This window comes from Cydia fagiglandana, chromosome 24 (assembly GCF_963556715.1).
Source record: "Cydia fagiglandana chromosome 24, ilCydFagi1.1, whole genome shotgun sequence".
In the NCBI taxonomy this organism is placed as follows: domain Eukaryota; kingdom Metazoa; phylum Arthropoda; class Insecta; order Lepidoptera; family Tortricidae; genus Cydia; species Cydia fagiglandana.
The window spans coordinates 9,169,987-9,187,954 of NC_085955.1; the positions used below are offsets into that span (position 1 = coordinate 9,169,987).

At 39.8% G+C, this 17,968-nt stretch overlaps 3 protein-coding genes across 4 annotated transcripts in view; 1 reads left to right on the forward strand and 2 right to left on the reverse strand.

Annotated features, from left to right (window-relative positions):
- Positions 1-17,968, reverse strand: part of LOC134676429 (zinc finger protein 722-like) — a 144,036-nt gene that overhangs the window by 44,453 nt on the left and 81,615 nt on the right. The gene's annotated exons all lie outside the window — the stretch shown is intronic.
- Positions 6,182-11,162, reverse strand: LOC134676464 (uncharacterized protein K02A2.6-like). 2 transcript variants are annotated; one of them, XM_063534855.1, is made up of 2 exons: positions 10,089-11,162; positions 6,182-9,793 (listed from the first exon to the last, which is right to left on the reverse strand). In XM_063534855.1, exons 1-2 carry the CDS (start codon positions 10,956-10,958, stop codon positions 9,782-9,784), a joined length of 882 nt encoding a protein of 293 aa, XP_063390925.1. In that variant the 5' UTR covers positions 10,959-11,162; the 3' UTR covers positions 6,182-9,781. The 2 variants fall into 2 exon arrangements, with proteins under 2 accessions (XP_063390925.1, XP_063390924.1); XM_063534854.1 differs by having other exon boundaries at positions 10,089-11,160.
- Positions 11,777-12,763, forward strand: LOC134676351 (uncharacterized). The gene has a single exon (XM_063534709.1). It carries the CDS (start codon positions 11,777-11,779, stop codon positions 12,761-12,763), a length of 987 nt encoding a protein of 328 aa, XP_063390779.1.

Genomic DNA, 17,968 nt, shown 5'->3' on the forward strand with positions numbered 1-17,968 from the left:
AGCTTTTTGCCAATATTTAAATTTATTGATACACATTTTTATCGGTGTCTGTTCTTTTAACAGGCACAGTGGCGGATTTGACCTAGTAGACCAGGGCCTAGGCCAGGGCGGCAAATTGTGAAAAAAAATTCGCTGATGATAACAAGAAATAACCCAAAATGTAGTCAATATGATGGGCGTTCAGAAAGGGGCGGCTACAGGGCCTGGGGCCTACGGCGGCAGACGCAAATCCGATTCTGAACAGGCAATTCTAACAAATCCAAACACAATATGGTTTTGTTGTTTTGTCACAGAGTTCCCATGGCCTCCTCCCGTGCCCATCAGACCAGCTCGATGGTACCATAATATTTCAAAATTGCCTACTCCAGAGCACACAGTCGCTGTGGCCGAAATCGGTCAGGAGAGCCTCAATATTTCATTGTCACCCAACTTATTTACATAATCAAATATGTTATGTATGTATGTGAAGTTTCAGCTCAATCGAATAATGGGAAGTGGTCTAAGCTTGCAAGATTTCCCCGTAGGTACGTATGACATACAATGCGGTTCAAATACCTACCTACAGTAAAAGCGGGCGGGGCGGCGGAAAGCGCCGAAATTTTAAAACGTAACAAATATAAGAGCCTTAGTAGAGAGTACCATTTACCATTTGTAGTTGAAACTATATAGGTCCATGGGGTCCCAGCGGCACAAGTTGTTCGCAGAAATCTCGAAGCGTCTGGTTGATGTAATTAGGGACGAAAGAGCTGGCGGCTACCTCGAACAACGTACTGTGATACAGCGAGGAAAAGCCGCCAGCATCCTTGGCACAATGCCTCAAGGGCCTATTTTAGATTTAAGCTAGGCTAGTTATAAATTTTATGAAACTACACAACGGGACTTAATCGCGTATTTAAGTTTTAAGATTTACGCGCGGCTAGAAGATGTTGATGTCAATTTGAGCCAGTCTTCTCCGAGACCACGGGGACAACGCTGTCCTCGAAACGTCGGAGGTAAATCTTAAAACTTAAATACTCGATTAAGTCCCGTTGTGTAGTTTAATAATGTTAAATAATCGTGAAAGTTTAAATCAGTGTTTAGTTATTAATTTGTTTTAGTAATATTACTGTATATATAAATAAATTTGTAGTTTGTAGTTTGTAGTTTTTTAGTACTGTTTGTAAATAAATATAATATTGTATGATTGTAGCAGATTAAGTAGAAAATAAAATGAAATTAAGGAGACAAGTGGGCAAATCGTAGCCAAGAAATCCATCCCGCTGAAATATTTGGAGCAGCCAGATCAGGGTAATTGCCTTCACCTACTTCTCCTAATGGCTCCTCTACACGATGGCCCAGCGCCGGCCACTCCAAGGGACGCATTTATGCGTTAGAGGGAGCAAGTGATATTGCTATCAGTATCACATTCTACCGTATGGCCGCGTCCTTGGAGTGGCCGGCGCTGGCCCATCGTGTAGAGGAGCCATTATAAATAAAAGACATTCATTTAAAGGTCAAAAGGAAATCACGCCAGAGCGGCTACCGCGAAAACCGAAATTCGCAAATTGCGGGGATATTTCTCTTTTACTCCAATGAAGGCGTAATTAGAGTGATAGAGAAAGATGCCCGCAATTTGCGAACTTCGATTTTCGCGGTTATAGCCCAGGTTCGATAGGGGCGGGGTAAAAAATCAACAGATCACGTTGAGAGAGAGGGATATATATACAAACAGTGTGGAAAGATAAGTCGGGCCCTGGAACTACCTTAAATCCTCAAGTTGGCTCATTTTACTTAAAGGAGACATTCCTTTATTTTTAAAAAGAAACAAAACTGCATTCAAAGATTTTCTAAAACTCGCTTGCCTCGCCCGGGACTCGAACCGACTAAAAATTCCAAAAAATAAACTCACGCCGATACAGTTGTTGTTAATGATAACATTTCTCCAAGAAACATAAGGTCTTACACTCGTCTGTCGTACAAAATATCCATAAAATCTAATATTTAGTTCTCAAGATTTTTTTAGACAAGCAAAATTGAACAAAAAAAAGAAAAACCTTTGAATACAGTTTTGTTTCTTTTTAAAACTAAAGGAATGTCTCCTTTAAGTAAAATGAGCCAGCTTAAGCATTTAAGGTAGTTTCCCTCCAGGGCCCGACTTATCTTTCCACACTGTATACTGTATACATATATACGCCGTGTTTTTTTTTATTTCCGCTAATTTCAAGGGTGCATTCCTGAGCTTAAAACAAGTAACTTTCTCAAAGACACCGATGTTCTAATTAACTCCATTTCGGAGATAATCAATATTTTTTTTTTCCTATAAGGCCTCTACAAGCGTGTACACTTGCCTTAGGGCCGGTTTACATATTGATTAGTGTTTAGAATGAGTTCTTACATTTATTAACTGGACTGCAGCTTCCACTACTCGGTTAAAGTATAATAAATATAATTATCATCACATTCATAACGAAAATAACAAGATTTACTATTGATTCAAAAATCTATAAAACAGTCTTGCCAACCCACAAATATCGATTTTTATGACTATTTTTTCCCGCCAACCGCGCTGTCACCCTGTTTGCGTTCCAAACCGCGCTAACGTCATTTATTTACCTTCGCTTTTTAACGATTCGAACGTTAATTTAACGATCGTTTGGACATCATTGACATTTTTATAGCGGCAAATACAAATTTATTTTAACATCTGTTGATGGCATACACACGTACGTCTTGTTTTAGATCTAAATTTAGCTGACAGCATTAGATATCTTTGCACATTATCAATAGTTTGTTTTCACTGCGTAAAAATATAAACTGTTCGAGTATTGTTTGAATTTTCCGTATTTCAAACAGGTGTCAAACGTAGACTAAACAGTTTTACCTGGCGTAAAACATTTTAGTCTGAAGACACCTATAAATAGTAAAGAAAATAGAAAACAATTGTAGTTAGCTGTCGAAAATTTGGCTCCGCGAAATTAAAATTGTTTTTCTTTTTCGTACGGGTAGCGAGTGGTCTCTTTCTAACAAATAGGCTTAGGGTCATGACCAAAATAAATGGCGTACTCGAAGAGAGGCCTTATGCTCAGCAGTCGGGGATAATAGGCTGATTATGATGATGATTGTTGTCCGTGATCCCCGGACCGACGCCCGGCAAACCCTTTTCTAAAGATTCTATAGCAAAAACCGGTCAAGTGCGAGTCGGACTCGCGTTCCGTACATAAGTCCAACCCACGCTTGACTGCACATTTCTAATAGGTTTTCCTGCCATCTATAGGTAAAGTACTATTTTGGGTATTTTTTTCAAAATTTTAGGCTCTTTAGTTTAAGAGATAAAGGATGGCGACAAGAAGCTAACGGCTAAGCTTCAGTCTTTGGCCCATCGGCGGAAAGTCGCCAGCCTGTCGGTATTCTACAGGTTGCACTTCGGGGAGTGTGCCCAAGAGCTACACGAGCTTATTCCACCGTCCCCATTCTACCATCGGACTTTTAGACGCACGGCCGGTTTCCATCCTTACTTGGTAGATATTCCACCAATTCGCACGAAGCGCTTTGCTTCTACTTTCCTTATGCGCACTGCCAAGGAATGGAATTCCTTGCCGGCGTCTATATTTCCGTGTTCTTATAACCCGGCAACCTTCAAATCAAGAGTGAACAGGCACCTTCTGGGCGAGCTCGCTCCATCGTAGGCCACGTCTACGCCTCGGCTAGTCTGTGGCCATGAGTAAGCCCATTCATAATAAAAAAAATAAAAAAAAGATGGGGGGAATGGTCGGACAGACAGACAGACGCACGAGTGATCCTATAAGGGTTCCGTGTTTTCCTTTATGGTACGGAACCCTAAAAACTACTACCTCCCTGTCAGATATTGTTTTGCGTTCTGCCCTGTCAGATAATATTACAGACAGACTGTAAGTACCTACCAGACGCCATGGTCCAGGCCGGAATGCCAGAGGGGCTACCGCGAAAACCGAAATTCGCAAATTGCGGGGATCTTCCTCTTTTACTCCAATGAAAGCGTAATTAGAGTGACAGAGAAAAATGCCCGCAATTTGCGAACTTCGATGTTCGCGGTTATAGGTAGGCCAGGTTGTCTCAACATATACGCCAATAAGTCTAATTCTGATAAATATCAGAGATTGGTAAAAAATATAAACTATCAATCTTCCTTCCTTCTTTGCATGGTGATGGAAATTTCCACCACAACATTGTCTTACGAATTAAAGGCACTTTTGGAGGTGTCTGATATTTATTTTTGAGACTGTCAACTTTCAACACGAATCCATTTTGCGCAATATTACAATTTAATATTGTATTATTTTGTTAATTTGTATTAGTTATGTAATAAGGTAAACGTACTATTATATAACGTATAACGTTAAACGTATTATAGTGCTCGACATGTTAATAATAGCCCATTAGATGACACCTTGCTGTCACCTCTATTGACAATGACTTAAGTTTCACGATGACATGTATTAGGTACTGAGGGGCTACCGTGAAAACCGAAATTCGCAAATTGCGGGGATCTTTCTCCTTCACTCCAATGAAGGCGTAATTAGAGTGAAGGAGAAAATTTCCCGCAATTTGCGAACTTCGATTTTCGCGGTTATAGCCCTGGGACCGCGTCGAGCATGTACCTACGTTTACCTCAGCATTCAGCACATATTGTTACCAAATGTGTAAGGAAATCTGGTACCAAAAAAGAAATGTTTCATACAAAACTTTCTGGGACATTTTGGGAAATATGGTGGAAGTTGTTCAGCTTCATTTACATGAAGCTGAATGAAGAAGTGAAGTACTTTACCACACCAGCATACTATTTTTTATAGAAATCTAAGATGTGACCGAAATGTACAAACTTTTTGAGAAATGCCCACCTACTGGTGTTACTGGTGTAATATAAAAACAATTATTACAAACAGAACTTAATAGAGATTGCAAGTCTATATTTTACATGTCTCTGTTTGTGTGTAGGTACCGTAGAGATCCAAACCACTTGACACTTTGATGTGAGCACTGACGGAACGCAGGCGCTAGGTACTGAAATAGAATGGCTATTAGACAGCCAGCTGGATATAGGACTCATAGGCAATAGTTTTTTATTATTATTTATTGATCAAATAAGTAACACAGCATTACAGTATAAAACCAAGGCACTGTGAAACTACAAAATAAAAGAAAAGACAAAGAAAGATCATACACGTAAAAAGAAATTAACTAAACATTAGCTAGTCTGACTCGGCGTAGGGTTCGACAGGTTGCCCCAGAACCGCCGAAACACCACACCCTTCAGCCAGAAGTCTGCGCTTGCGATGGCGTCCTGCGAGTGTACAGTGCTGTACACAAAATTTTTTACCACACCAACGCGAGAAAAATACTAGTAAAATTGGCACCCGGATCAGAACTTTTTAACAAAACTGGGGCCAAATTCGACATGTACAACTGTCAGATTTCGCATCCACAACAAATCAACAGTTGATTTTATTGGATACTGAGTGTTGATTCCATCAACGGTGGATAATATCATTTGGAACAATCAAAACTCAACTCTAAACTAAGGGCGGTTCGGTTTGGTTTCCTTGTCACCCTAACTGTGGATTGTTAATGTCAAATTTTGACATTGTACGTATTCGAGAACTTATGATTTTTCCCACATCAACGGGAGATCAACACGATACGTCAAACGTCGCTTGTCGAATAGGGGTCCTGTACTAAAACGCTGTCGAGTGCCGTAAACACATAAACCGTTTATTAATAACCCGGTTATTGACGGAAACGTTTTAATGCGGCTTCCATTCGGTACCATTGCCACTAAAAATGTAAAGCCAAGCTTGTTTACGTTGGAAACCTTTGATGAGGATTGATTACTTGGACTTGTCCTTCACGGCTTTCACGAGATTCTCATCATGGGGTATAAAGTTGTATCCAGACGAGACAATTTTTCGCCAATCTGATGAAATTCTCCGATCGAACAGGGCCGTGCGCAAGGCCTGTTCACTTCCTAATAAAGTTATGTCCCCAAATAATTGCGCATGTGTGCGCCTGAAGCTTCTATGTGTGCGTTGGCCTCCGGGAAAAAGTTGCGAGTAATAAAAATAAAAACACTGTGTATTGATGGAGGCTCAGGACGGCGGGAGTGCAGTAGGCTTTATTATATTTTATTTTAGGATAAATCGAGGAGCGAAATAAGACCAGCGCCATGTTCAGATCAAAGACAATTCTTTATTTTCTTTTCATGCATAGATGGCACGACGACCATAGACAACATAACATTACATGCCCCTTTTTTAGTAAACGCAAAAATACATTTGACTCCTGTCACTTGAGTGACACCTGTCACATGGATGACATCTGTCACTTGAATGTACTGACCTATTTTACAATTTGATCAATTTAATTACATCAATTTTTATTACAAGACCATGAAAATTAAATACATAATTATGACATTATTTCAGTGAAACCTCGTCAAGAATAAGAATTATTATTAATACATTGTGTTGTCAAATTATTCAATAAACTTATAAATCTAATTTGTTTGTTTTCTTTAACAATCTGCCTCTCGAGCTATAGCGAGGTTCCTCCTCCTGATCATTGAATGTTGGCATGCATGGTAAGTCTACATTGTTTACATTATCACTATTATTATTATATCTAGACATTGTACATATAGGGTCAACACTTAAACTAGAATTAGGACTTGACACATTTTCCTGCGAGTTACTGGATACAAAACTTTCATTGTTATCACTTGAATTTGGACTATGACTTATATTTAAATTATTTATTGGACTAGACTGACATGACTCTTGACTTTGCACTAGATAATCAGGTATGTAATAGTATAGACAGTTATCTCCCCTTTCACCATCTTGACATATTTTATTTTGACTGGAACCCTGATCATGAAAGACTGACTGTGACTGATCATTTTTATTTGTGATTGCTTGACTCGACTGGCTTGACTGAGGCGTTGGCAGATTCCGACTATGACTGTTCGACTGACTGACATTGTTAGACTTAGACATGACATTATCACTAGATCTAGACACTGACTTTGACAGACATGACTTAAACAACTTAATATGTTGAGTATTTCTCCTATATATCGTTCCTTCTGAACTTTTGACTAAATAAGATCTAGGAAAATTAGTTTTTGACAGAATTATCCCTTTTGTCCATGACAAATCATTAGGATTTTTCTTGAAAAAGACTGAATCATTGACCTGGAATTCCTGTGAAGGAATTGCATTTCTATTGTAATATGCCTCTCTTTTTGAAATTATTTCTGACTTATTTTTAGAATGGTCTGCGAATGTAATGACTTTAGGCTTTAGACTGTCTACATGTGTAGGTAATCTAGTTCTAAGTTTCCTAGACATGAGCAATTCTGACGGTGACTTTAAATTACCTCTAGGTGTTGTCCTATACTGTAACAAACCTAGGTGGAAATCAGTACCTGAGTCTTGACATTTCCTTAATATATTTTTTACTATTTTTACAGATACTTCGGCTAAACCATTCGACCTTGGGAAGTGCGGACTAGACATGATGTGTTCAATATCCCAATCACTAAGAAATTTCTGGAATTCCTGACTATTATAAGGCGGACCTCCATCGCTGACCAGTTGCAATGGGATTCCATGCCGGGAGAAAATTGACTTTAAATGTTGAATAACAGTTTGACTTCTATGATCTGTGTTTAATTGTGCAATTTCTATGTAATTTGAATAGTAGTCCACTACCAATAGATATTTCTTACTATTGTAGTCAAATAAATCTGTTGCCAACTTTTGCCATGGTAGGCAAGGTTGGTCATGTGACAATAAAGTTTCTTTTGTTTTATTTGGACTAAATGTCATACAAGTTTCACACTGTCTAACTTTCATTTCTGTGTCATGATATATGTTAGGCCAAAAAACTAAACCTCTAGCTAAGTTTTTTGTTTTCTCAACCCCCATATGACCTTCATGTAAAATATTTAATATTTCTGAACGCATTGACTTTGGAATGATTACAGACTGATTTTTGAATAAAATATCATCAATAGCATGAATTTCATCACGAATATTCCAGTAAGGTAATGTCATTGGGTCACACTGAGTTTTACTATTTGGCCATCCATTGACATAATATTCCTGTAATTTTAACAAGGTTAAATCCGACTTTGTATGATCTTTAATCTTTTGTAATTTACTTGGAGAAATAGCCAAATTAGATGTCAATAACTTTACCTGACAGACAATGTTACTTTCTAATTCCTTAGCATCAAATTTATCTATATTTTTGTTTGATGAAATTGGTGCTCTTGACAAAGTGTCAGAGACATACATTTCTGTACCCTTTGTGTATGAAACTTTTAAGTCATAAGCTTGTAGTGTAATCATCATTCTCTGTAGACGAGCTGGCACATCTGACAGAGGTTTTTTAAATAGGGTGACTAATGGTTGATGATCTGTCTCTACTTGTATGGTTTTACCATATATGTACTGATGAAACTTTTTACATCCGAAAAGAATAGCATACAATTCACGTTCAATTTGAGCATAATTTTGCTGTGTGCTTGTGAGAGACTTTGATGAATAAGCAATTGGATTTTTTCCATGAAAAATAACAGCACCTACTGCATCTTTAGATGAGTCTACAGACATTCTAACTGGTTTGTTTACATCATAGTGCACTAGGACTGGAGATTGACTAATAAGACTTTTTAATTTGATGAATTCCTTTTCATGGTTATCCGTCCATTGCCAAATGTTTTGTTTTTTAAGTAAACTTCTAAGCAAATTAGTTTCATTAGCTAAATTCGGTATGTATGAGCCTAAATAATTGACCATTCCTAAAAAGCGTTGTAAGTCTTTAATGTTCTCTGGTCTTGGCATCTCAACTATTGCTTCTATTTTTGATTTATCTGCAGAAATACCATTCCTATTGAAAACATGACCTACATAAGTGACTTCAGACTTGTCAAACATACATTTTGACTTGTTAAACTTTAAATTGACTTCACGAGCTCTCTTAAGAACATTTTCTAACCTTTCATTATGTTCTTTTTGACTTGAGCCAAATACTAAAATATCATCGACAAAAATAAGTACTCCAGGTAAGTCTCCGAATAAGTCTGACATAACTTTATGAAATATTTCACCACTAGAGTTTATACCATATGGCAGTCTAAGAAATTTGTATCTACCAAACTGTGTGTTGAAAGTACACAATCGACTACTCTCTTCATCTAACTGTATCATCCAATAGCCTGAGTTTGCATCTAATTTTGAAAATACTGACGCACCTGCTACTTTAGAACGTAAATCATCTAATGTAGGGTAAGGAAAATGAGGTCTTTGAATAGCCTTATTTAGTGGTCTAGGATCTAGACATATGCGTAATTGACCATTTGACTTTTCTATAGGAACAATAGCATTCACCCAGTCTGTAGGGGTGGTAACTTTTTCTATGACCTGTAACTCTTCCATTCTATCTAACTCAGTCTTAAGTTTTGGATGTAAAGCATATGGAATTCTACGGACAGGACAAATCTTAGGTGGAACACTTGTATCAACATGTAAATGAGCCTTGTGAGGCAGACAACCTAAGCCCTCAAACGTGTCTGAATAAGTCTCTAAAAGTGATTTTACTGACCTGTCACTTGTCACCTCGTAGAGCCTTTTGACAAAACCTAATTCTTCAGATTTATCAGCACTCAGTATAGTCGAGCATTCACAATCTAGCACTATAAATTCGATGTCAGCCTGTCTTCCATTTTCAAAAGTTCCAGACAGCATCACAGTACCTAGATTATTTATTGGTTGTCCTGAAAAAGAGAATATTTTATCATATGATCTCTGAATAGGTATTTTGCAGTTATTTTCCTTTTCCAGCTTTTTTAAGGTGTTTAATGATATGACAGTTGGATCGGCTCCTGTGTCCAATTTACATATTAATTCATAATTATTACATTTAAATTTGACTTTCCATTTGTTTCGATTTGAATTTGAATTATTACTAATTGATTCAATTACAAAATTATGTGCATGACTAGAAGGATTACTTAAATTATTTTGACTTTGGTCTGTGTCTGAACTTACATGACTAGAGACAGCACTTACTTTTTTATTTTTTAAGAAACAGTACTGTGCGAAGTGATTCAGCTTCTTGCAGTGAGCACAGGTCTTGCCCTGCGCTGGGCATTTGTGACGGTGGACTTGCCCGCATCGCTGACATGTCCCGCTGTTTCTTGACTGACTGGCTTCCCTTGAATATGACGAAGTGCTGCGTCCCTGGCTTGGCTGGCGATTGTACCTCGATTTTGTAGGTGTTCTTGCTGACGAGTTCCTAAATTTTGTTCTTGAATTATGTTTTGTAATGGCTTGGACTAGGTTACTTGGTTCTTGACGTTCTGACAATTTTTTTGATCTTGTGTTCGACAGCTCTATAGTTTTGGCGATGTTGACAGCTTCGCCGACGTCTTGAATCTCTTGGTTTTGTAGCAACTTTTCTTTGATAGTTTCGTTTTTTAACCCTATAATAAACATATCCTTGACTAGTGATTCTTTTAGGGTCCCGAAGTCACACGTGGCAGCTAAATTGTTGAGCGACGTGACGTACTGGTCGAGTGTTTCTTCATTTTGATAACGGGTAAAAAAATTGTACCTTTCTACCGTGGTATTCTTACATGCATTGAACTTGCTATCGAATTTTTTTATAAGATTTTCTATGGTTTCGTTAGCGAGGTCCACGTTGAATGAATTGAATATTTCAAGGCCTTCATCGCCTATGGCATTTAACAGAATTGCAATCTTTTTCTTTTCCGGTAGTTTATCTAAATCGTTCGCGTCACTAAATATTTCAAACCGTTGCTTCCATTTCCTCCATACTTCGGAATTTGCACATTCACTTTTTGCTCCGCCATTTTGCAGATTCAGTACGAGCGGTTTTAGGTTGTTGGCGAGAATTACGTTTTTTGTCGTTTCTGTCATCTTCTTCTTTCGTTTTCTTCTTCCAGTTTATTCTGACACCATGTATTGATGGAGGCTCAGGACGGCGGGAGTGCTGCAGGCTTTATTATATTTTATTTTAGGATAAATCGAGGAGCGAAATAAGACCAACGCCATGTTCAGATCAAAGACAATCTTTATTTTTTATACATGCATAGATAGCACGGCGACCATAGACCACATAACATTACACACTGATTTAAACTTTCACGATTATTAAACATTATCAAACTGCACAACGGGACTTAATCGCGTATTTAAGTTTTAAGATTTACCTCCGACGTTTCGAGGACGGCGTTGTCCCCGTGGTCTCGGAGAAGACTGGCTCAAGTTGACATCAACATCTTCTAGCCGCGCGAGTTTTTCGAACTACCCGCACTTGGTCTTGTTTATCAGTTTGAACGTTTTGCGCACTAGGGATGTCACTCTGTCGACACACAACACTAACGATATTCGATTTATCGACTGTCGATATTCGTTTCCGCTTACATTTACTAATGACTGGATTCCATGTGGATGAGATCTTAAAACCCTCGTCCCGATTAAAATTGCAATGTTTTTTGATTTCAATGGCTTCCCGCACTTTTCTACTGTAGAAATGGCGATCCGTGGAGAGGATTTTAGGGTTATGCAGCTCAATCCAGTGGTTTGGTCCTGACTCCAGCAAATGCTCAGCCACCGCAGACTTGTTGACCTGACGATTTTTGACAGCTGCGATAGGTATGTTCCTTAACTCTTTCTGCTATGGTACACTGGATAATGCAACTGTTAGCGTACTGGAAAAAGGCTTAAATTTTGCAATGACGCCTAAGAGGGTTCCGTATGAGACTGTGATCTGTGGTGTTGAGGAGGCTATAACGCGTAACAAGGTGCCGTCGTGCGACGCGGAAGAGTTAAGACAGGATGTTGCCGTTATTCTAAGGAAAGCCAAACTTCCAAAGAGTAATACCACTGCGGAGGAGCGATCAGCCCTTAGGGATCTAAAGGAAAATGAGGACATCCTGGTTCTTAAGGCTGACAAGGGAAACGCCACTGTAGTGATGGACTCAACGGATTATGACAGCAAAATACGGCACTTACTGGATGACAGTCTCGTATACAAGCCTGTTTCGTACAACCCTACAGCTAGGGTCTCTCGTCGCATTAGGGCTGTCATCAAAGACAACAGGGAGTTGTTCGAAGAAGACGTGTTCGATCGGTTGTACAAACCCAAGATCGTACTGCCACCTAAACTGTACGGATTGCCAAAAGTACATAAAAGGAATGTGCCTTTGCGGCCTATCGTGAGTCAAATCTCTTCTCCCACTTACGATCTTGCAAAGCATGTTGCGTCGGTGTTGCAGCCGCTTGTGGGTAGTACGTCGTCTTTTGTGAAGGACTCTCGTCACTTTATAGATATTCTCAAGGGAATAACGCTGGAACCAGATGAGGTAATGGTGAGCTTTGACGTTGAGTCGCTCTTCACCAATGTTCCCGTTAAAGAATGTCTAGAAGTAGTCAGAAGGAAACTGAGCGATGAGGGTATATCGGAGTCAGTAATGGTGTTGCTGAGGAACTGCTTGGAAGGAAGCTACTTTTTGTATTGTGGAAAGCATTACCTCCAGATTGATGGGGTAGCCATGGGTAGCCCTGTAGCACCGGTTTTGGCAAATATCTGGATGGAGCATATCGAAGCCAGTATAAACTTGCAGCCTTGGGCGGTGAAGTTGTGGAAGCGCTATGTGGATGATGTTTTCTGTATTATGAAGGGTGGGAAGCAGGAGGTGGAGCAACTTATTAAAGTATAACAATAAATGGAATTTGCGTGTATAGTTTATTTAGATAAGTCAAAAGGAATAGTCTATCAACAACGTTTCATAGCAACATAGAATATATTAAAGACATAACACTAGTGTAAGGAGGATGTGCATCCTTAATATTCCCTCTTCTTTTCAAGCCGAAGGCAACCCTAAGGCTTCGCACAGTTTAACCAGTCTTGGTTTGTAAAGAGGTTTCGTAAACATATCGGCAAGTTGATCTGCTGTCGGTACTTGCTCAATTGTTATATCTTTTTCAGATACACACTGTCTCACATAGAAATGTTTCAGTTTTATGTGTTTCGTCTTTCGGTGTTGCTCATATGGAGGATTGTAAGCAAGCTTGATTGCAGACTCATTGTCAATGCGCAAAATTGGCGTATCAAGTTTTATTTTCAGGTCTTGGAACAATCTCCTTAGCCAAACAATCTCACGGCTGGCTTCACTGGCCGCTACTATCTCCGCCTCTGTAGATGATAGTGCAACGACAGTTTGCTTCGAACTGCGCCATGATATTGCTGAACCAGCATATAGGCATACTATTCCACTAGTGGAGCATCCCGTCGCCTCGTCTCCACCGTGATCGGCATCGCTGTAGCACACCAGACGCTTTTCACCTTTCTTATACTCAAGCCCTGTATCAACAGTTCCCTTCAAATATCTAAGTATTCTTTTTACTTGTTGTACATTACTTGAGGTAGGTTTATCTAGGTTCCGTGATACAACTCCAACTGCATATGCAATATCCGGTCTCGTCCCAACCATTAAGTACGATAATGACCCAACGGCTTGCCGGTAAGGGAAGTCTAACTGGGTAGGACTTTTACGATCGTCCATTTCTCTTTCAGGCTTTAGAATGGGTGTTCCAACCTCCTTACAGTTATTCATCCCATACTTTTCAAGCAATTTTCTTGTGTAAGCCGTTTGGTGGACTTTTATAGTACCATCTTTGTGTTGATCTATTTCAAGCCCCAGAAAATAGGACGGTACCTTCGTGGTGATTTTAAAACGTCCTTTCAATTCAATGTTAATGAAGTCATCAGCCTCTTTTGCGTCTGACGCGGCCAATAATCCATCATCTACATATAGTGCGAGCAGTATTTTCTTCTGTCCTCGTTCTCTGACATAGACACAAGGGTCTGCTTCGCTCTGAATGAAGCCTGACCCTATAAGAAAGTCATGGATGCACTCGTTCCAACACTTAGGCGCCTGTTTCAACCCGTATAGGCTTCTTTTCAGTTTGCATACTCGATTCGTTCCATCGTCGTATCCCTCTGGCTGTCGCATAAAGATTTCTTCCTTGACAGTTCCGTAAAGGAAAGCAGTAGCGACGTCAAACTGTCTGAGTATTAAACCCTCATTAGCAGCAATACTAAGTAACATCCGGATTGTGCTCATTTTCGCTACAGGGCTAAACGTTTGGTCATAATCGATACCCTTCTTTTGTGTATATCCAACAGCGACTAATCGTGCTTTATACTTGTCGACTGTACCGTCAGGGTTTCTTTTGATTTTAAAGACCCATTTGCATCTTAATGCTTTTCTATTTTTAGGTAGAGTCGTCAATTCCCAGGTTTGGTTTCCTTGTAGGGATTGAACTTCATTGTTCATAGCTTCTATCCACTTATCTTTTTCAGGGCTTCTTAGGACGTCTTGGTACGAGGTGGGTTCAGAGATAGATATAGCCTCATTGAGAAATTGATAAAAACTAAACCACTTCGGAGGTTTTATCTGGTTCCGATCGCGAAGCTGTCGTGTCGGAGGTTCAATATCTGTTGTCTCTTCATCTTCCATTGACTCGTAATCCTCTATGACGCTTGCCTCTAAAGGTGGATGAGCATGGCATTGTTCGCTGTAGTCATCTTCGACGCTTGCTTCTAAAGGTGCACCAGTGTGACTCACCTCGCGGAAGTCATCTCCTACGCTTGCCTCTATAGGTGTAGTAGTGTCACAACTCACCTCACGGCAACCCTCTTCGATGGGACCCTCTCCAAGTCGACGAGAGTGACTGTTCTTGCTAGCAGTTTCAGCATCTGTAAGAGACAAAGGAAAGTCATAGGTGTTTGTTTCAGGCTGAGGTGTTATCAAGTTTCTACCAATCTTGGTTTTCTCAGGTAGAGGTGCTTCGTCGAAGACAACATCTCGGGATCTGATAAGCTTTAGCTCCTCTATATTAAAAACTCTATAACCTTCATCGCCGTCATACCCAATGAGTATTCCTGCTTGTGCTTTTTTGTCCAACTTACTAGTCCTTTTCTGCTTTGGGATATGGACGTAGCAGTCGCATCCTATTACCTTTAGGTGATCAATTCTTGGCTTCTTGCCATACCAAAGCTCGTGTGGAGACTTTCCTTCTACAGGAGTAGGCCCTGTCCTGTTTAGGATGTACACCGATGCGTTTGTTACTTCAGCCCATAGACCTTCTGGGATCTTATTGCGGGCGTGCATCAGAGTCCTTGTCATCTCTACGACCGTGCGATTTTCTCTTTCTGTAGACATATTCTGCTCAGGAGTGTATGGCATGGTGAATCTTTGTTTGATTCCGTATTTTCTCAAAGTATTCCGCACTTGTTCGTTGTCAAATTCTCCTCCATTATCGCTTAACAATTCTTGGATTACGTGTCCGGAAGTTTTCGCTTCAGCAAGAAAATCCTTCATCCGAGCGTGCACTTCAGACTTCTGTTTTAGAAAGTAGATCCAACGATATTTGGAGTAAGCGTCTTTGAACAGGACATAGTATCTGCACTTCGAGATCGAGAAAGGGAAAGGACCGCATACGTCTGTGCTGATAATTTCTCCAGCTTTTGTAGCTTTAGGTCTCATGCCAAATTTTTGCCTATGGCTCTTTCCAAGAACACAGCCTTCACACATATCTGATGAACTTGAGCTTAACTTTACTCCAAGCTCTTGGTGTATCAGTTTTGCCACATGTCTCTTGTTTTGATGTCCCAGGCGTTCATGGTAGAGTTGAAGATTCTGAGGTGTCGATAATTGGTTCACTTCGAGCTTCGGCATCAATACCTTGACGTTGAGTTTGTATAAATCGCCATATTTAGCTCGGTTTCCAAGTAATAGCACTCTTTCATCATTCTTCAAAATACAAGACAGGCCATTTGACTTAAAACAGCTATTTTTAAGCGTATCTTGCGCGTACAGCACGGAAAATAAGTTTCGTTTAATGCTTGGTATGTACCATACGTTTGAAAGGATTACTAACTCTTTGTGGCCGTTAATGTCAGCTTCGAGATGGATTGAGCCTTTTCCTATGGCTTGTATCTCCTGTCCGCTGGCTGTCGATACTCTAGTAGAAGACTCGTCAAACTTTTCGAAATTTTGAAATATATCTCTTCTGTTAGAAACGTGGCTTGTCGAGCCATTATCTACATACCACGAGTATGGATCCATATTCTTCATTTCGCAGGTAAGAGCAAGGTCAGTCAGTGTCAATGTCGCAATATTAGAGGTTTGCTTCGGAGGTTTAGGAGGTCTACCATCCGCAATCCACTTCTTGCAGGCTGTGACTTTGTGAAAGCCTTCTCCACAGTAATTGCATTTCTTGAACTTCTTATTTCTTTTCTTTTCGTACTGTTTATTCCCTCGTAACATAAGTAGTTCGTTGCTTCCTCCGGCTTCTTCACTGCTTTTCTGATTTAGAGACCTTTCGTGTGCGCATACTTGTGTAGTCAAGTTCTCTATGTTCCTGTCACTTTTATTCATTAAAAGCCAACTTGATTTGAAGCTAAAGTATTGTTCTGGAAGTGTGTCCAAAATTTTGCATATTAATAGCATTTCTGGCAGGTTATCTCCCTCAATTTCTTTGTTCAGATCATACCATAGAGTTTTAAGACTTGAAATATGCGTAGCCATGTCGTGCTCTTCACTCTTCTGGTAGCGGAAGAACCGCATGCACAGGTCGTAGCTTCGGTCTTCTTTTGCCCCGTCAAAGAGTCTATGGAGCTCTTTCCACATCTCGCTAGCTGTTTCACAACGCATCACCTTTTGTAGTGTCTCCTCTGTCATGTTAGTCGTGAGGATTAGCAGCGCCTGACTATCTGATTTTTGAAACGCTTCCATTTCCGTTTTATACTTTGTTTTCTCCTCAGATGTTGCTTTTTCATCTGGGGTTTTAGGTTTCATTAACGTACCTTGTATTGCTTCCAACGTACCTGGGGTACTTTTTAGCAGCAGTTGTATCTTATACCGCCAGGTTTGCCAGTTTGTGGCTCCGTCAAGACGACCAATCTCAATTTTTATACCCGACGAAATAGTCGAATGCATTTTTGTGAATTTCGCTTTCTTCACCACAATTGCAAATAACGTAACATTAATTCGAACCACGATCCGCTACCATATTAAAGTATAACAATAAATGGAATTTGCGTGTATAGTTTATTTAGATAAGTCAAAAGGAATAGTCTATCAACAACGTTTCATAGCAACATAGAATATATTAAAGACATAACACTAGTGTAAGGAGGATGTGCATCCTTAATACAACTACTCCAATATCTAAATTCAATTCATCCGAAGACGAAGTTCACGTATGAATTGGAATCACAGCGCAGTTTGCCGTTTTTGGACGTGAAAGTGATTGGTCGAGTGGACGGAACCCTAACTCATACTGTTTATAGGAAACCTACACACACTGACAGGTATTTGAACGCCCTTTCTCACCACCATCCTCGTCACTTACAATCGGTGGTTACCTCGCTAGTAAACAGAGCACATGATCTGTGTGACCCTGAATATTTAGAGAGTGAGATGTCGCATATTCAGGAGGTACTAAGGAGGAACGGGTACAAGGTAAAAAAGTGGCAACCCAGACGAAAGGCAAGGCGGAAACGTCCTGATGTCTCCAGACAGCCGGCATTTTTGCCGTATGTAAAAGGGGTAACGGATAAAGTTGGCACAGTACTTGGAAAGTACTCTATAAAGACGGTGTACACACCTTTATCTAGACACGCGGCAGCGTGTCAAGCCAAGTTCAAGCAAAGGAACTGGCTAGCCAGCGCCAAGTGTAATATTACACGAACCACTTGGTGCCACTTTTGACCCTTCTATAACTCAAAACATCTTTAACGTAAACACATAAAACTACGTGTGTTTAATTATATCCATAAGGACATCTAGTAGCCCAAATTTCATGAAGCTAGCTCAAACGGTTATAAAGATATGAAGGTCAAAAAGTCGTAAATT